Source organism: Carex rostrata, chromosome 15 (genome assembly GCF_964058835.1).
Source record: "Carex rostrata chromosome 15, lpCarRost1.2, whole genome shotgun sequence".
Lineage (NCBI taxonomy): Eukaryota > Viridiplantae > Streptophyta > Magnoliopsida > Poales > Cyperaceae > Carex > Carex rostrata.
The window spans coordinates 7,494,757-7,513,539 of record NC_135932.1 but is presented as its reverse complement, the minus strand read 5'-3'; the positions used below and the strand labels follow the sequence as shown (position 1 = coordinate 7,513,539).

The 18,783-nt window shown below is 35.3% G+C and overlaps 5 protein-coding genes across 6 annotated transcripts in view; 3 read left to right on the top strand and 2 right to left on the bottom strand.

Moving 5' to 3' along the window:
* Nucleotides 1-7,476, bottom strand: part of LOC144566219 (uncharacterized) — a 47,475-nt gene extending 39,999 nt beyond the window's left edge. The window contains exon 1 of the mRNA XM_078316176.1: nucleotides 7,364-7,476. The gene's annotated coding sequence lies outside the window, so the exon portion shown is untranslated. The remainder of the gene's footprint in view (nucleotides 1-7,363) is intronic.
* LOC144566220 (abscisic stress-ripening protein 2-like) lies at nucleotides 2,670-5,186 on the top strand. 2 transcript variants are annotated; one of them, XM_078316177.1, is made up of 2 exons: nucleotides 2,670-2,911; nucleotides 4,804-5,186. In XM_078316177.1, the coding sequence occupies exons 1-2, from the start codon at nucleotides 2,762-2,764 to the stop codon at nucleotides 4,966-4,968; spliced, it is 315 nt and encodes a 104-aa protein (XP_078172303.1). In that variant the 5' UTR covers nucleotides 2,670-2,761; the 3' UTR covers nucleotides 4,969-5,186. The 2 variants fall into 2 exon arrangements, with proteins under 2 accessions (XP_078172303.1, XP_078172304.1); XM_078316178.1 differs by having other exon boundaries at nucleotides 2,674-2,911; nucleotides 4,822-5,186.
* Nucleotides 5,492-7,614, bottom strand: LOC144566218 (protein FATTY ACID EXPORT 5-like). The gene is made up of 6 exons (XM_078316173.1): nucleotides 7,380-7,614; nucleotides 7,042-7,204; nucleotides 6,680-6,847; nucleotides 6,533-6,579; nucleotides 6,356-6,396; nucleotides 5,492-6,172 (listed from the first exon to the last, which is right to left on the bottom strand). Exons 1-6 carry the CDS (start codon nucleotides 7,530-7,532, stop codon nucleotides 6,091-6,093), a joined length of 654 nt encoding a protein of 217 aa, XP_078172299.1. The 5' UTR covers nucleotides 7,533-7,614; the 3' UTR covers nucleotides 5,492-6,090.
* A 1,833-nt stretch (nucleotides 7,615-9,447) lies between these two features.
* LOC144566526 (transcription factor MYB96-like) lies at nucleotides 9,448-11,083 on the top strand. Its single transcript, XM_078316563.1, has 3 exons — nucleotides 9,448-9,647; nucleotides 9,747-9,876; nucleotides 10,504-11,083. The coding sequence occupies exons 1-3, from the start codon at nucleotides 9,518-9,520 to the stop codon at nucleotides 10,928-10,930; spliced, it is 687 nt and encodes a 228-aa protein (XP_078172689.1). The 5' UTR covers nucleotides 9,448-9,517; the 3' UTR covers nucleotides 10,931-11,083.
* Nucleotides 11,084-14,006: 2,923 nt separating this feature from the next.
* LOC144566383 (putative methyltransferase PMT2) lies at nucleotides 14,007-17,233 on the top strand. The gene is made up of 6 exons (XM_078316401.1): nucleotides 14,007-14,699; nucleotides 15,182-15,392; nucleotides 15,576-15,870; nucleotides 15,996-16,385; nucleotides 16,476-16,553; nucleotides 16,827-17,233. Exons 1-6 carry the CDS (start codon nucleotides 14,061-14,063, stop codon nucleotides 17,047-17,049), a joined length of 1,836 nt encoding a protein of 611 aa, XP_078172527.1. The 5' UTR covers nucleotides 14,007-14,060; the 3' UTR covers nucleotides 17,050-17,233.
* The last annotated feature ends 1,550 nt before the right edge of the window (nucleotides 17,234-18,783 follow it).

Sequence of the window (18,783 nt, the reverse complement as noted above, 5' to 3'; positions counted from 1 at the left end):
CTGCCCAACCACACAGAAGGTTCCACAACAGAGGCACGAAGTCTCCAAGACAAAGCACAGGCATACGGCCCGTACGACGCTAAATTGGAAAATCCAGCTGGAATCTGAAATCAGCTTAATTTAAGGAGGCCGAAAAGGAAGCCTCTGCAGACGCGATATGGGGCATTAAATGAGAGAATTACACACCAAAAAAAGGGGGATTCACCACTGGAACTTGGACAACCTTTCTTGGAGCAAAAGACAAGAGGAGGAGGAGAGGAAGAGAAGTGAAAAACGCGAGTTTGCAACGGATCTTCGGATTTTCCACTGTTTTGTCATGAACTCTTTTATTTCTTGTTATTTGTGTTATCTTATGAACATGAGTAGCTAATTTACTTTGTTTCTAGGGCTAAGATATAGTTTCTAGTTTGGCTTTGTTTGCATGCTACTTGGATTTTGTGTTGAATGCTTTGTTTTTACCTTGTTGAGTAGTATTTTGATTGCTTTATTTGTGCTTGCTTGAATTGATTAGTCATCCCGTTAGATGAATGCGCACATCTAAGTGTTAGGAGCCAAGTCTATGACATTTAATCCAACCGAATAAAGTATATGAAGTAGGGTGAAACCAAGGAGTACCCGAAAGGTGAAACTTTCCTTGAGGCGAAAGTCCTTGGATACTTTTAGTAAACCAACAAGTAACTTGGATAAATTAGGCCAAAATGCGAAAGTTGAGGTTTAACGCATCTAAGAGGGAAGTATTTGAGTCCGGTAATCGGGTACTAGGCCAAAATGCAAAAGTTGAGGTTAGGTATCTAGATCTGGTCGATAGAAACCCTAAACATTAGCATCAACGCAGAAAACAGTAGCTGCAGCATTAACTCGAGGTCCCCTACGGGCCGTACGGGAATCCGTACGGGCCGTATGCCTCGGGGCTGAACAGAAATGAAATCTGAACCCTGGAAACACATTTTTATTAATTGAAAACAACTTTAATTCTCTTTATTGCCTTTTAAACTTGTCATAAATCATTAGAATTGTTAGGACCAAATCAAACCAATTTCTCTCACTTCTAGAACCTCAAGTGATTTTAAGACGAGTCCGGTCATTTTCTTCCGTCCCTGTGGATCGATACCTGAGCATACTCATCGATAGGATAGTGCACTTGCTATCTGATTTGACAGAGTATAACAAAGATTTAAAAGGTATAGCTTGCTATACCGAAACTTTGTAGCATATATTCTGTGCGAACAATATACGTATTACAGTCCATCATTGCATCTGAGACATAAGAAAACTGAGGAAAATTGACTACTAACCAATGCTACATGCAGTACAACGGAGAATAGAGGGATGGACATCCAACTTTCTATCATACGGCAGCAGAATCACACTAGTCAAAGCAGTATTATCAGTTATGCCGCTACACTACATGGAGGCATTCAAAATTCATGTATGGGAATGACACATGTAAAGGGATTAACTGCCTTATTAATTGGGAACGAGTATGTGCCTTAAAGGACAATGGAGGCTTGGGTATCATTGATTTGAGATGTCAGAATGATGCCCTGCTTACTAAGTGGTTGTGGGTGATTGAAAATAATCTAACAATACTATGGCCACAAACGATAAAAGCACTGCACGGACTGACATTGGTATCTCAAATGGATGCCTTGGGGCATGAAGCCTCCTTCTTTGTCAAAGAATTGACGACTTTGCACTATTTTCTAACATCATCAGTGTGAATATATGCGGGAGTCAGAGAAAGGAGATGGACACCGTCTGGGGTTTTTTCCTGTGCATCGGCATACAAAGCAATGCACCATAGCAGGATTATATCATGGAGTAACAATAAAATTTGGAAGTTGAAGGTCCCAATGAAGGTCAAGATATTTATCTGGCTAATGTTGGATGATAAACTTCTAACTCAACAGGTATTGTTGTACAGAGGGTGTTCGGTCCCCACGGGTTGTCACATTTGCTCTGGAATTTCGGTGAAGAACAGGGACCACATTATGTGGGACTGCGTCTATGCGGCAAATTTTTGGAGTGGCTTGATGGCGGAGTACAACATCCATTATGGGCTAGGTGGACATAATCTCCACCTGGATTAATGGAAGGAAACAACATGCACAAGGATTGCACTGGGACCTAATTTGGGCGGCAGGAGTATGAGCTCTCGAGAGGGAGAGGAATAGGAGGCTATTCTCGGCGAAAAGGAAAGCGGTGCATCAGTTTATCACCGATACGGCACTAGAGATAGAAAACTGGCGAATAAACATTTAATATAGAACTAGTGAATCTTGACAAGTGGTTGAGATGAGAATTAATAACTCCTTTGTATAGGAGGCGGAGTTTCTAATTAGTATCTGTATATGTAAAATTTGTATAAAACTTTTTTATCAATATATCTGTTGTTGGCAATTGTCGACAACCATAAAAAAAAAGTGGATATTTATCTATTTAAAGTATCTTAATTTGCAACTTTCTTTGTGCGGTTGTTATCTAGGGACCCTCATCGATCCAAACTTTTCTAAGCATATAATTGTTAACACTTAACATCAATCAAGGCTCACAATAACACCACACACTAAACAAAATCAATACATGATCTGATGACTTTGCTAAGGGCAATTTTGTAACTTTACCCTCCACCCCCTCCAAAATTCTCAGCCTATATAAACCCTTGGCATATTGCATAATTTCCACAGCAACTAATCTACTCATCATCTCCTATAACAGCATTCAGTTAATTAAGTAGCAGTTATCACAGATTTAGATAACAATGGCCGAAGAGGAGCAGAAGCACAACCACTTGTTCCACCAAAAGAAGGAAGAGGAAGGTCCCGTTGATTATGAAAAGAAGGAGAAGCACCACAAGCACGTGGAGCAGATCAGCGGGCTCACTACCCTTGCTCCTGGTGCATATGCCCTGGTATATATAGCTACATATACATCATGCTATTATCCTGAGTAGTTAACTTTGTTGGTAAATTACTAGATAAATTGATCAATAACTAGATGATTAAAGGGAAATAAATTAAGTGCATACCTCTTAGGCATAGTACGGCCATTTTTATTAATAACCAAAAAAAAAAAAGTTTTTTTACAAAAGTAACCCCAAAATCTGAGTTTTTCCAAATATAACCAAACCGCCAGGCATGCTGGCGGTCCACTTCTATAGCGGACCGCCAGGGACACGGGCGGTCCGCTTTTTTTTTTTTTTTTTTTTAGAGATCTGATTTTTTTCTTAATATTTTCATTTGTGAAGTTTTAGTTTTGCTTGGAGTATTTGCCAAAAAATAAAACACTTGAGTGATGTCGTAACTCTTTATAACTTTCAATTGATTTGTCAGTTGGATATCACAAATCTAAAAATAACACTAATTAAGGACTTGGCTTTGATTCAAAAAATTTCAAGCTCTGACAGCTTGTTGATCTTCTTCTCTATATTTATGGTACTAAAACAATAGTTTAGAGATACTAAAATATGTTCAAACCTCAAATTAGATCTCTGTCCATGCACAAAGCACCCTAGACTGACCTCTGGTATGGTACCAAGTCCAAACTCAGCAGCCAAGCACTAGGCAAAAGCTGCTGGTATAGTGCAATGCACTAAAAACATTAAATTTGACCTCTGTTCATAAATCAGCAAGTCTGGACTGATACAGGGACCAAACTGAAAAAGTTATTACACATAATTGAAAAATACACAGAATGTAGAGCATTAAAAAATACACATAATTGATACAAATTTCAATTTATTTGGATTTTTCTACAATTAGACAACATGACTTATAAATATATCAAATGTTTTATTTTTTGGCAAATATGATGCAATATGGTCCTGCGCATGCTTCACGAAAAGGGGCGTAACTTTTGATCCGTCCGTCGGATCGGGCTGAAATTTTGACAGGAACTCCACAGCCCAAAACCGGATCAGAAACAATTCGTTTCACCCATTTTCGGGCTCAGATTCGCGATCCGAGTCTTTCTTCATGGACTTTTGGACCTTTCTTTATAATTTTAGAGTTTTTAGGGTCTTTTATGTTTTTTTTTATGTATTTTCTGTTTTTAGGGTTTGTATTTAAACAGACGTCATGTCTTTTGGCAGAAGTTAGTTCTTGATGTATTAGTTTTATTAAAGAATTGAGAATCTGTGTGATCTCAGAACCAAATCTATCTTTCCATTACTTTTTTTCCAATTTCTTGATCGTTCATGCATCAGCAAATACCCGAAGAAAAAAAAACTAAAACAAATGAAAATATTAAGAAAAAATCAGATCTCTAAAAAAAAAAAAAAAAAAAAAAAAAAAAAAAAAAAAAAAAAAAAAAAAAAAAAAAAATCGGACCGCCCAGAACGCTGGCGGTCGGGTCCCTAGCAGACCACCCGTGTGCCTGGCGGTCCACTATAGAAGTGGACCGCCAGCATGCCTGGCGGTTTGGTTATATTTGGAAAAACTCAGATTTTGGAGTTACTTTTGTAAAAAACTTTTTTTTTTGGGTTATTAATAAAAATGGCCGGGCATAGTACTGTTGTGGAAAAATATATCATAATATTATAATATCAGTACAGTTTACAGCCTAAATTATTGCTCTTTGATCATTTGTACAAATTTGTTTCATTAATTTTGCGTATTTTTAGTTAATGATAGACACTGTCCTCAAATTTATTTTGCATTTATTCATATAGCGCTTCATTCAGACGTCTCAATGACCCCCACAAAAAAAAAAAGCTTATCCTAATTTAATTTTTGTTTTTTATGTGAGAAAATTATCCTCAATTATTAAGTGAATTATCTTGTACATTGAATGAATCAACCTCAGATTAAATGTGTTGACCAGTATGAGAAGCAACAGGCCAAGAAGGACCCAGAGAACGCACACAGCCACAGGACCAAGGAGGAGATTGCAGCTGTTGCGGCAGTCGGCGGTGCTGGATTTGCATTCCACGAGCACCACAAGAAGAAGGATGCCAAGAACCACCAGTGATTGACATCATATATACTTAATCAAGCATGAGACTCGTGCATCTGTCTTCAATTATTTTTCATTGAGTGCACTTGAATTGTGTGTCGCACTGTCTATGCTGGTTAATTTGGTAAGGGTTTAGTATTCGATTTATGCAGTTCTGCCCTTTTCATGTACTCTTTGCTGAGAATATTGCTTTGTAACTGGCCCTTTTATCCGAGTCAAATCAATGTTATTTATTGTGCTGTTGTGTTACTTCTCGCAATGTTCAAGCTTCAAGAAGATACACATTTGTCGTCGTACGCATCAGCGGGTGACAAATTGTAGATTTTAAGGATGGATATGTTTAGATTTTCACAACACAAACTTTGATGCGGTACGAAACCATTCAAATTCAAGCTAGAGATTCATCTTTATCGTAACATGTAAATTTATGTTCCTATATCTGTAGCTGGTCATTGATCAGAAGTAGTTCAGAACACTTGAACAGCATGAAAATTTTATAAGAAAAGAAAGAAAGAAAGAAAAAAAGAAAAAGAAAACATCCCGTGGAAATTTATTCTATTAAATAATAAATTGATCCCAGTGCAAACAATATGAGGCTAACATAAGGCCCATTTTTCTGTTCAACGCTTTCAGCAAAGCCTATAGACCAATCCAAATAAATCTAAGTCTGATTCAAGCCGATCTACACAAGATCATGAGATAATTAAGTCTAATTTACTAAACATTTAAATTTCACTCTTATAATATGTTTCCGTTGCAATGAACGGACATGATCCTAGTAATCTGAGTTTGTATATCTTTTCAAAAGAATAGATATTTTTGAAAGTTAAATTAATAAAATAAGTTCAGAACTTAAAGCCCAGCTTAGAAATTATTAAAACAAATCAAGTATTTCCTATGAAATCAAGATCCTTGCTCCTTTGTCTAAAGCCTAATTACCAACATCAACAAAATGAAAGAACCCTACATATATAAAATTGCAAATGGAGAACTAATGATGGTAAAATACCTATTCTAGTAAAATTGCACAAACCCTACATAGTTTGTAGTCTGAGCTATGTTAATAGTTCTGTATCTCACCTAATGAAACCAAAATAATTAATTTACATGTAGAGATTTAAATTCTGTGTGGATACACTACACAACCTTGGATTTGTTTCCTGGTGGAGCATTTCCTCCAGATAACACCACATAGGCATAGAAGCACACCATTGCAGAACTGCTCTCAAGATTCAATAATAGATAAATGTTAAAAGTAACAAACCAGAGTAGAAGTACATAAAAATTACATCCCATATGAAACTTAGCGATTCAGGGTTATGACAGTTTAGCTATAGAGGCCTCAATAATTCCATCTATCAGTAATCAGTAATACCAAACAAATGTATAAAGTAATTAGTACCTGAGAAAAGCATAAAACCCCCAGGGAAGGATTTTCTGTGTCTGTACCAAGACAAAAAGAAATAGAAAAAAAAAGAAAAATTATATAGGAGGATCGGAGGTTTAAATAAAAAGAAATTATATATTTGATAATAATTTTACTTTGCTATAACAGATAATAAGCAGGAGTGCCACAAACCAGGATGAAGGCCTGAGAATACTGCCTTGCCAGAAACCCAGCAATAACTAAAATAGTATTAAACAATGGAAAGTTACAAGTCAGTTATTTTGAGTACCGATAACTATGTCAGCTGACTGATTAAAATGAAATATGAATATAATATACCTGCTTGGCCAAGAATGAAAATGAAATTCGATTTGCTTTTCCTCCAAACCATCATACTAAAAAAACCAAGGGCAACTGTACCAAATCCTGGTATGACACCTAAGACCAAACTGACGGGGCTTCTGAATACAATATACCCTATAAGCCCCATGATAAAAAGCAATCCACCTACAAAAATGTACAAGAGATAAATTTACAAATAAGCATATTGATAAACTAATTTAGACAGTGTGAGTTAATTAACTATTACAAACAATCGATTTTATCTTTTGATACATCTTCATTGCTTGTGTAATAGAAGAGAGCACGATTTTATCTTTTGATACATCTTCATTGCTTGTGTAATAGAAAAGAGCACATACCATAAGGGATGCCTAAGCAAAAGTCGTGCACTTTTGCGTATTTTTTGTTAGTACCAGCCTCATTCAAATTTGAACTTGAAATTCTAGACTTTGCTGCTGAATTTGATCCGAATTCGGGAGGGATCGCAACGTTCTTCTTTACGCACAAAGGAACCAGCAGCCTCTGGATATGAAAAACGAAAGGAGAAGTGAGAACTTTTCCGAACATTACATACTGTTACAAAAACAAGACCCTAAACCCTAAACCCTGTACACGAATCAGAAAACTCCCGTAACCTTTGAAATTCGTAAGTTGAGAAATAACGGATCGAAAAATATTCACCTAGTGAAAACCGCACCTTGAACGAAACGAAGTTGGGGTTACTAAATCGACGATGCTGCCACAGAGAAACCTTAGGAGGACTAAGATGGTGCATTCGAGGTGCAATTGAAAGAACAAGGCTCTTTCCCTTGGTCGAAACCACGGAACCGTAAAATTGCGACGAAGCCATGGAATCAGACGCAATTTAGGGAAGGGCTGTAATGGGGGAGAAGGGTCTGGAGTGTGGGTCCTAGTCGTCATAAATTAGTTCTTGCTGATTCCATATACTTCTTTTCAGTATGGGTAAAAACGGATCGTATTGGAATTGGGCTGGGTTGACAACTTGACATAAATCCGGCCCAGGAACAGGCCCATCATGTAGTTGCATTTGCAGTTATGCACTATTAGCCCTATTAAAGATAAAACAGAGAATTTTTTGTTTTGTTTTGTTTTGGAAAGTAGACCTGTAAAAGCTCATGGGTCGTGATTCGATTGATTTTGATTGGAATTTTTTTTTTGCAATTAACTTGTTTGATAAGTTCGTTCTGAAACAAATTCAACAAGTTTGATTCAAACCTTATTCAAATTCAAACTCAAATTAGGTATAGTTTGTTTGAAATTGGTTCACAAACTATTTAGGTTCAAATCTCAAATTAACATGTACCGTTCAAATTAGAGCAACGCCAGTGACTCATTGCAAAATTAAGGTTTCATTTCAAATAAGTACAAATGGGTAATTGATATGATAAGATAAGATCCAATGCAATGCTTAGTTTAAGCTATCCAATTTTTTTTTTTTTTTGAAACACTGATAGCTAGAAGCTATCAGTTTTGAGTACATCGATTAAGCTATCCAATTTAAAAAAAAAATTAAGGGCAGTAGAGATGTCAAAAAAAGCTCGTAGTTTGTGATTCGATTGATATCGATTAAAAAAAAATTGCAATTAACTCGTTGATTAAAGTTCGTTTGAAAACAAATCAAACTAGTTTGGTTCGAATCTTATTCAAACTCAAACTAGAATAAGTTTGATTTAGTTTGATTCGTTTGCAGCCCTAACCTGTAGAGCTGATTTGTTGAATAGGAACCTTTTCTTTCTTTATTTTTTTCAGAACAATCCTGCCAAGTGTTTAGTTTGAGTCAATACATACATTTTCAAAATAGCGTTTGCTATCATTTTTTTTGTGTGGAAACTAGGCCAAAATGTCTACTACATAATTTTATTATACAATAAAAATATTTCAAGTTACAAGGTAGGCGGAACAAATTAGAGAAGAGGATGAATAGGAGCACCAAAGACTATAATAAAAGAAAACCTTATAAATATTTCTGTATCATAATATCATTGCAAAGAGGAGTAAAGAAAACGGACTAAATTAGCTAGATATAGTGGTGTCAATGGGTATGATACGGGTCGGGTGGAGACATTTTCATATCCGTATCCGTTATTATAACGAAAAAAAATCTTTATTCTTACTCGTTTTTTCGAATATGGTAAGGGTCGGGTAAACGGATAACGAAATACTATTGACATTTCAATTTATGCTTCCGATAAAATATCTTTCAAAACAAAAAAAAATAATGAATACAACTAATTTGTATAATGAAAATTTAATAAATACAAAATTTTATTGTATCATGTATCATCTTCATACAAATATATATCTATATCTATAATTTTATTTTTAAATATTATCTTATACGAAAACGGATAAGATAACGGAAAAAGCCGTTACCCGTACCCGGTAAGATAACGGGTCGGATAAACGGATAAAAGGGTGCCATTGACACCCCTAGCTATATAGATAGATACTTAATTAATAAAATAATTAGAAATAACCCAAGTGGAACAACCTCATTAAATACAAAGTGCCCCATCAGAGATTGAAATATTGAATCCCTCACTGAGTTGACTTTAGAATAAATCCATGTTAAATGCTATCAGCTGTCACCTTTTGACTCTTTCTTCCTTCAATCCAGTCACTGTTCGTCGTACTGTACCTGACTATCTGCAGTGCCTGTACCTATAATGTCTCTTCATTACTTCAACCCCAGTATATATACAGACCAGACCCGAAGCTTTGTCATGTAAGCTACTCTAAGCACTGAACAAGTGTTTTGTTTAGTCTTGTCTTCCTCCAAAAATAAAATTATATCAGAGAGAAGGAAGAAGCATAATGAGACCTCCTAGTTACTCTAATGATGTTGTAAACAAGGGTACCTGGACACCAGAAGAGGATATAATTCTAGCTTCTTACATCCAAGAGCATGGTCCTGGAAATTGGAATGATGTTCCAGCTAATACTGGTATATATATATATGATTGGTTTATCTAATTTATTGTATTGTTGGATGGTTCTTGAAAGAATTCTCAGATTTTAAACTGTGTTTTTACTTAATTACCAGGTTTAAAGAGGGGCAGCAAGAGCTGTAGGCTGCGGTGGGCGAACTACCTCAGGCCCGGGATCAAGAGAGGCGACTTCACACCGCAAGAGGAAAAGTTGATAGTGGATCTTCATGCTCTTCTGGGCAACAGGTTATAACTAATTAATTGCTCTCACAAGCTTATTCAACAATGTTATTCAAGAATTATGTGGCTCTAGACAAAGTTGATTTTTCAATATTTGTCCCTTTAAATTATAAAATAATTCACTTGAATTATTAGTAGATTGAAGACAACAGGAAGGTACCAATTAGAAACTTCTCTCTATTCAATTATAAGAGGAGAAGGGTTAAAATACCTCGTGTCTTTCGTGACTCATCATGTCTTCCATTCTTTATTTTTGTTTTTTAAATTTAAATAGTTGATCTGAATCATTCAACATCATCACTATATTAAAATATATTCGGAGATGGAATTTTATAATTTTAGAGATTTTTTAGTATTTACTTATATAGGTTCAAAATCACTGTTTTTGAACCATAAAAAAAGTGATTTTATATATGCCTATCTAAAATAATAATTAAATTTTTCCAAAAAATATAATATCTAGTCTCCAAGCATATTTTAATATGCATATAAAGTTGAGCAGTTCAGATTGACTACTAGAATCTTGAAAACGAAGATAAAAAAATATGAAACACGATAAGGCATTTAGACCCTCTCCTCTTATAAGAAAATAATGATAAGGGCAATTAGTTTATAAAATTTATATGGATGCAGGTGGGCTGCTATAGCTTCTTATCTCCCGGAGCGAACTGACAACGATATCAAGAACTATTGGAACACTCATCTCAAGAAAAAGGTCGTCGGTCGTAAAACCAATCTAATGAACGACAAATTCATGTCAAAAGGACTGTGGGAGAAGACGCTACAAACTGACATGAACTTAGCCAGGAAAGCGCTTTCTGAGGCCTTATCTACTGGCAAACCGAGCATTAACGGTTCTCCTTCAGAATCCAGTTCTTCTAACAAATATGATAATAACTCGGGATTTACTTATGGTGAATCGTCAAGCGAGGTGAATTGTACGAAGACTGGGTCTGAAGCACAGATGCAGCTCTCCTGGTTAGAGTCATGGTTATTAGATGATACTGAGAATGAAGAAGAAGCAGGTGCATTTGAAATCTCAGTAGATGAATTTCTTTGATTTTGGAAGAGTCTTTGTCAAGAGCTAGATGCATGTGTATTGTGATTTAATTACCAGCCTAAAATTTAGGTGTATGTACAAAGCTGTATTTATTGTTGGCGACTGAGACATTTGGTAGTTCTGGTGTTAGTATCATTCAAAAAAGTATTATATTATGTGAGGCTGTGAGCAATATGGATAATGGAAGTAATATAAATTTTATAGTCAGATAAGCTAGCTGTTCTGTTTGTCATATTCCGCAACTAGTTAAAGTGCTTTCAACTCATGAGGATCTGTGCATGCTCTTCTCCAATTGATGAATTGATTAGTCCGTATTTCCTCATGAAGTACTTGATATATTGGTCGGTCATATCACATGAGGAGTTGAACCGACCGTTTGTGTATTAATTAGGTAGCTGGGGGTGGGGTTAATTGCGTATGTAGTACTGCAGTGCTAATGAAAGTGTTTTTCTCCTCCTCTTCCTCAGCCGCCAGATCGCTCTTGACACTGACGATAATATGCGACTACGTAAGAAAATAACGAATCGGATTCATTAGCTAATCGGGTATTAGATAAAAGATAATGCTCTACTTTTTTAATTTTCAATGCTCTGATTTCTAATTTTTAATACTCTAACTTCTAATTCTAATTATCAACTAAAATTCAAAAAATTTATCATAATTTTAATTCTGAATTTAACATTAATTATAAATCAAAAATTAAGAGAGAGACAAATAAAATTTTAAAGAAAAACAAAGTTGAATCGAACCTATAAATTTATATAAAACTTCAAATTCAGAAAGAGACAGTTGAACTCCTTTGTACTAGGCTGAATCCGCCTCTGACCACGTGGAATTCAGATCTAATGAAGTAACTCAATTTTTAGGTTTTAGATCAGAACTATCTGATTCAAATCCATAACAATCCATTCTGAAGTAGAACGCACACATGTCGAGCGACGGATTTAAATCCTGAAACAATCTCAAGCTACAGATTTGAATCAAATAGTTCCGATCCAAAATCCAATAATTGAATTACTTTAGAGGGTGGCCGGACCCGACCACGCGCGCGCGGGACAATTAATAATGGGACTTAGTTTGACCTGTGCTGCAAGTTAGAGAGTGATCGTAGACACTAGATTCTAGAAGCATCTTATCTTTCTTCTTTTTTTTGTGAGGGTATAAGCCAGCTGTAGGCAACTCTTGATACAAGTGAACGGGTCTGAAACCGGACCTGTCTGTTTCTTCGGGACCACAGAATTAATTACTTGTAACAAATTGATTCAGGATAAGCTAAAGGGGAGAAGGTCATAAAAGAGTTTAATTTTTTACATTTCCTTCTACTTATCTTGATTTTTTTAATTATTTTTTCTTATAGAGATATTATACTCCAACATACTCTTCAACATTTTTTTTTATTTCTTCTTAACGGTAAGAAGAAAATTAATTATAGTCAAATCATATTAGAAAAAAAAATTATAGCGCGTTATAGCGACATTATAGCGCTATTATAGTATTTTTCAACTATAAAAGTTACGAGACTATTGGCACTATAGCAGCGCTACATGGATGTAGTGCCATTTTCTTAGTCGTTCTGCTACGAGCCTACGACACAATAAACACTATTTAGAAAAACCATAACGAGTAAGGCTAACGTGTGCTATGCTCGCTAAAAGAGTTTGATCAATTGATTTTAAACTAAACAATAAACATAGATGGAGCATCTTTAATAATAACTAATCATTCTTTTTAATTACATATATATATATATATATATAATTAAATAAGAAAGAGAAGTTGGAAGAATTGATTGGTAAATTTGATATATTCACGAGCTGTAGAAATAAGAAATTTATAACAAATTGAAGAGTATTTAAGAAATTAAGACTTTTTGTAAATAGAAAAGTAGCACATTGAAAACTGCAAACTGTTGCAACCGAAATTTTTATTTCTAATATTTGCTAAAAAAAAAATAAACCAAAAAACTCTCTTTTCTGGACAATTTTATTTCTATCACGGCCGCACTATGCTGATCCGGCTCCAAATGCAAAGTCTGCATTATGCTAATGTGGTCTCAGATTAAAATCCGCACTGGTAGCTAGAAAGCCCTATTTTTTCAAGTTTTTTCTCAAATAGTTATTCAATATTTTAATAGGAAAAAAAACAAAAACAAAATGTGAGTCGGGATGTTTGAATATGGCGGAAACAAACAAAAGTTGAGTTGAATGTTTGAATTAAATGTCAAATATTATAATATTTTAATAGGAAACAAACAAAGTTGATTTGATTGATTGAATTGAATGTTAAATTTTATAATTTTTTATAATCTTTTTGGTTGAAGTTTCAATTCAGCTTTTGAATTGAATGTTTGAAAGCACAATTTCTAAAGAACAAATTTCAAAGTTTTAAAAAGGTTGAAAAGAAAATTGATAGTGCCACAGAATGCTAATGCGGACTCCAATTTGAGGCCGCCTCATTGATATAATGCAGCTGTGGCTGTGGTAGAAATGAAATTTTTCGAGAAACGAGAGTTTTTTAGTTTATTTTTTTTTAAATAATAAAAATAAAAATTTCGGCTGTTGCAATAAATCTACTTATTGTGTGATACAGTAACTGTGCTATTGGCGTGTTAGCAGTCCAGGCCTGTGTGGAAAAAAAAAAATTGTCTTGGCCCAATTCTTGTTCTACCTGTTCTTTTCCATTTGTTTGGTAATTGGTTCATGAATTCTTAGAAAATTCATTTGCTAATTACCTTTTTATTTTTAATTTTTGTAACTTTAGTTTGTAGACTAAACGAGTTATGTATCGAGCATATATTATACTTTTAGAAAATGCTTCCTTGTTCCTGGAAGAATTAATATTTGTGTTGATACTTCTACGATCCACATGCAAAGTGTTGGCGATACATGCAAATTTTGGATAACAATACGATGATTTAAGCTAATTATAGTGTGTTCATAAAAAAATCTAAATCAATGGCTTAGAAAACATGGACATACTGCAGGAAAAGAAAAGAAAATTATTTGCTAGGAGCAATGCAGGAGATAGCGCATGCAGGAATAAAATTCTGTTCCTATATTCCATTAATAGCTTCTTCTTCTACATTTCTCAGTGACACATTTGTTGGAAAACCTTAATTAGGTGGAAAGCCATGGCGATCAAAGAAAACCCAGGAGACCAAAAGACAAGAACCTCCCTCCTCCTAGTAATCTCGAGCGGTCTCTGTTTAATATTCTATCTCTTAGGCGCATGGCATAGGAGTGGCCCGGGAAAGGGGGACAGCATTGCAATTGCAATTGCAGAGAAAGCTGATTGCACCACAGACCTTCCAGATCTGAATGTTGAGACACACCATGACATGTCAGCATCGATTGATGAATCTGAGACGAGGAATTTTGAGCCGTGTGCAGACAATTTTACCGATTATACCCCTTGCCAAGACCAGAGGAGAGCCATGACCTTCCCGAGGGGGAACATGGTTTACAGAGAGAGGCATTGCCCTCCTGATGAAGAGAAAATATATTGCCTCATTCCGGCACCCAAGGGGTACGTGGCGCCATTTCAATGGCCAAAGAGCCGAGATTATGCGGCTTATGTTAATGTGCCATATAAGAGCTTGACAGTTGAGAAGGCGATTCAAAACTGGGTCCAGTTTCAGGGAAATGTGTTTAGGTTTCCTGGTGGTGGGACCCAATTTCCTAAAGGCGCCGACAATTACATCGACCAGCTTTCATCTGTTGTTCCAATTTCTGATGGGACTGTCAGAACTGTCCTTGACACAGGTTGTGGGGTATGTGAAGCACTTGCACTTATTTTCTTACCAGTAAAACTATGGACAAGAATAATTAAAAAAAAAACGGTCAATAGTGGTAAAACCATATCCATATTCCTTTTTTCATTTTCTAGATACAGATATGGATTAGATCGGATATTTATTAAGAAATATTAAAGTTCGTAATATTTATCTAATTATAATGGTGAATAATATAAATTTTTCATAATATATATATTAAAATATATGGTATGTATCTACTATTCAGATATGGATAATTGAAACGTAAAACTATATCAGTATCCTTATCCACACAGATATTCGGATACCACATCTAACTTTTTGAATACGGATCAAATACGAATCAGATATTATCTATACTGTTTTCACCCCTAGCATGCAGTCATTTGTGTTTCTATGCAAATTGTTTGTTGTCAACCAATTATGTTATAATGAAAAACTTTTCAGGCCTTTTCATGCCATTTAAACACTGCGTGTAGGTTGCTAGCTTAGGTGCATATCTGCTCGGAAGGAATGTTCTGACAATGTCATTTGCACCGAGAGACTCTCATGAGGCACAGGTCCAGTTTGCACTTGAAAGAGGCGTTCCGGCTGTTATAGGTGTGCTTGGATCCATAAAACTTCCATACCCATCTAGGGCTTTCGACATGGCTCACTGTTCGAGGTGCCTGATTCCTTGGGGTGAAAATGGTATTCTGCTTTAAAAGATATTGTTAATGCAATAGATTGCTCAGCCTTAAAAAAAAAAAAAACACTTGGTCTATTCCAGGACTAGAAAATTACATGAAATCAAGCACAAAAGTTTTATTGAAATAAATAAACATGAAGGTAAGAACATAGCAAGACTGCTAATTTTCTGCTCAAACTGTGCAGGTGGCATGTACTTGATGGAAGTCGATAGAGTTCTTAGACCGGGAGGCTATTGGGTGCTGTCAGGCCCCCCTATAAACTGGAGAACAAACTACGAGGCATGGGAACGTACAAAGGAAGACCTCGGGGAGGAACAAAGAAAGATTGAAGAAACTGCAAAGCTCCTTTGCTGGGAGAAGGTGACTGAGATTGCAGAGATAGGCATTTGGAGAAAGAGAATTAATGCCGATTCTTGCTCTCTTAGGAAAGACCAATCACGTGTCTCTATGTGCAGCTCTACCGATTCCGATGATGTGTGGTAGGAAATTGAATTATTATTACTATGTAATCTTCTTTTAGATACTTCTTTTTGCAAATTACACAGCAACTGTACTTGCAAGGCAAATAAATTAATAGAATTTCTCTAATCTCTGGTAAACTTAGGTACAAGGAAATGGAGCCATGCATTACAAGGTACCCTGAGATTAACAGCCCTGACGAGGTGGCAGGAGGCGAGCTATTGCAATTTCCAAAGAGGCTCAACTCTGTTCCTCCAAGGATAGCGAGCGGCTCTATCTCAGGTTTCACAGCTGAATCGTTCCAACAGTATAATAAGTTGTGGCAGAAGCATGTTTCAGAGTACAAGAGAGTCAATAAGTTGCTAGATAGCGGGAGATACCGCAACATAATGGATATGAATTCTGGTTTGGGTGGATTTGCAGCAACGATTGAGTCTCCTAAGTTGTGGGTTATGAATGTGGTGCCAACTATATCTGATAGATCTACGCTGGGCGTTATCTATGAGCGAGGATTGATAGGGATTTATCATGACTGGTATATATGTTTCTCGTTTTTTTTTCCGTTATTTAAAATTCTTTTGAACAGTTGTGGATATGACATATATTATTTTATTTTGCTTTTTAGGTGTGAAGCGTTTTCCACTTATCCAAGAACATATGATCTTATCCATGCCGATGGTGTTTTTAGCTTGTATCAGAGCAAGTAAGCGATGACCATAAAATTAAAACTAATCTATTTAATAAATAATCAATAAAATACAAGGTACAAATTTATGTATAACATAGAACGGGAGAGGTACATTCTGGTACCGTACCAGTACTGTTGAATTTGGGAAGCTTTCCTGACCTTTGCTTTAGTGACGAAAACCATTTCCCTAACTAACATATGTGTTGTTGTATATATATTATTTGCTTTAATTTGCTGGTAATATTCCAACTTCCAATTAAAAATTATATATAAACATAACATATATAGGTGCAAGATGGAAGATATTCTGCTAGAGATGGATCGCATTCTGAGACCCGAAGGTGCGATTATTATCCGTGATAATTTTAATATATTGATAAAGGTGAATAAGATGGTGAACGGCATGAGATGGAAAACAAAGATGACAGATCACGAAGACGGGCCCCACATGTCAGAGAAGATACTTTACGCTGTTAAACAGTATTGGGTTGGCGGAAGTGAGAGTGCCTGATGATGAGTTTGTCAAAGAAAACTACTGAAGTAGATAGAAATTTGGAGCAAATTTTTTTAAACCTTTGGTTTTTTTATATATATAGCTTATAAGATAAATAGGTTTAGTAGATGATAATTCTTTGATTAGAACCCTAGAAGCAAAGTTCTTATGTTTAAGTAGAATGTTTTTTTTGTTTGTGTTACGTAATGCCCAGATTTAACCCTTTTTAGTGTCATTCCTAATTAATTGTATTTAAATCTTCTCAATCATTCTGCTGTTCCCATTTCATTGTTTTTTTTTACAGCGCAGATGTTTGGAATAATTGAATTATGAAGGCTAGGTTTTAATTATGGCTGCATGTACCATATTGACAAATGAATTATTCGGGTTCGGTTCGGCAAGATAAGAAATTTGTGATTTGGAAATAATTCGGATATAATTCGGAAATAATTCGGAATTATCCGGATCAGAGATCTCAATCCTGAAACAGAGCAAAAAAAAAAATGTTATGGAAAAATTTCGGAAAAAATTGGCGAATAATTTGTAAAATTAGGAAAAAGTTCGTAAAATTTGTGAATTATTCAAGTTTAATTCGCGTATCTTGTGACTATGGCATATACCAGAAATGAAATTTTGAACGGTATACACCTTGGCAACTATTCTATTTTTCACAATAACTGGTTTTCATATAAGTTGCATTTCGTTCTCATCATATATCCATATTTTTTTAGAAAATTTGCGAATTTTAAATTATATTAAGAAAACAATTTACAAAGTTGCCTCGGATTGATCTAATGGTAGGAAATGATTTGGTCGTAGAAAATAATAACTTGATGATTATCAAAACTTATAGATTATATTTATGTGTCTCAAACAATCCAACTAAAAATAGGGTGTCTATTTAGGGATTAAAACAGAATGGTGGATAATATCTGATCTATGTTTGAAAAATAAAATATGGATATCTGTATTCAAATATTCGGGTGGATACGGATATGGATATGGTTTTAAGTTTTAATTAACTAAATAGATATACACCATATAGTTTAATATATATTATGAAAAAATTATCTTATATCATCATAATTAGATAAATATTATGAACTTTAATATTTTTTAATAAATAATTAATTCAATCGGTATTCATACCTGTATCTATCTAATATCTGATCTGTATTTGTATCCGAAAAATAAAAACAGATATGGATATAGTTTTATCACTATACGGTCCGTATCTGATCCGTTTTCACCCCTATGCCTATTACTTTTCGAAATATTTTTTTTTCTTAACTTGCATCGGTACTTTTGTATTAATTGTGCGGGACAAAATTAGATTATAGCCAAACCTCTCAATATATTTTATCAAAATTATTGATCTGCTCTATTTCATGTTGGTCAAGCTTTGCTGTAGCCCCACTCTCCAGTCTCCACAGGGACTGTACCTAATTGACACTTCAAGGTGTTTTGTTCATGGGTTCTTTAAGAACCCTGTGAGGCTGTGAGCCTGTGACTGAAGGTGAACATGCTAACATATTTCAGTATACGGGTGGCAGAGCTCACAAGCTGAACCTGAAGCGCCTTACTCTTATTGGGCCAACGCGCTCTTGGACCAGATAGCCTTAATTATTTCTGGGCCTTGGAGTGCTTCTGGTATCTATAGCGCGTATTAACCTTGGCCCAATACAGAGAGAACATTGGCCCAATACAGAGAGGAGAGGCCGAACGCCGGCTATAGACGACCGGAGCAGTAAC

Bases quoted from the DNA above. Each gene is read 5' to 3' on its own strand.
- LOC144566218 (XM_078316173.1), bottom strand. From the start codon at position 7,532: ATGGCTTCGTCGCAATTTTACGGTTCCGTGGTTTCGACCAAGGGAAAG. The intron at 6,397-6,532 runs GTTTGTGGCACT...GTCTTGGTACAG, and splicing joins ATTCTCAGGCCTTCATCCTG to ACACAGAAAATCCTTCCCTG. The intron at 6,173-6,355 runs GTACTAATTACT...TCTTGAGAGCAG, and splicing joins GGGTTTTATGCTTTTCTCAG to TTCTGCAATGGTGTGCTTCT.
- LOC144566526 (XM_078316563.1), top strand. From the start codon at position 9,518: ATGAGACCTCCTAGTTACTCTAATGATGTTGTAAACAAGGGTACCTGG. The intron at 9,648-9,746 runs GTATATATATAT...CTTAATTACCAG, and splicing joins TGATGTTCCAGCTAATACTG to GTTTAAAGAGGGGCAGCAAG. The intron at 9,877-10,503 runs GTTATAACTAAT...ATATGGATGCAG, and splicing joins CATGCTCTTCTGGGCAACAG to GTGGGCTGCTATAGCTTCTT.
- LOC144566383 (XM_078316401.1), top strand. From the start codon at position 14,061: ATGGCGATCAAAGAAAACCCAGGAGACCAAAAGACAAGAACCTCCCTC. The intron at 16,386-16,475 runs GTATATATGTTT...TTTGCTTTTTAG, and splicing joins ATAGGGATTTATCATGACTG to GTGTGAAGCGTTTTCCACTT. The intron at 16,554-16,826 runs GTAAGCGATGAC...TAACATATATAG, and splicing joins TTTAGCTTGTATCAGAGCAA to GTGCAAGATGGAAGATATTC.
- LOC144566220 (XM_078316177.1), top strand. From the start codon at position 2,762: ATGGCCGAAGAGGAGCAGAAGCACAACCACTTGTTCCACCAAAAGAAG. The intron at 2,912-4,803 runs GTATATATAGCT...AATCAACCTCAG, and splicing joins CTCCTGGTGCATATGCCCTG to ATTAAATGTGTTGACCAGTA.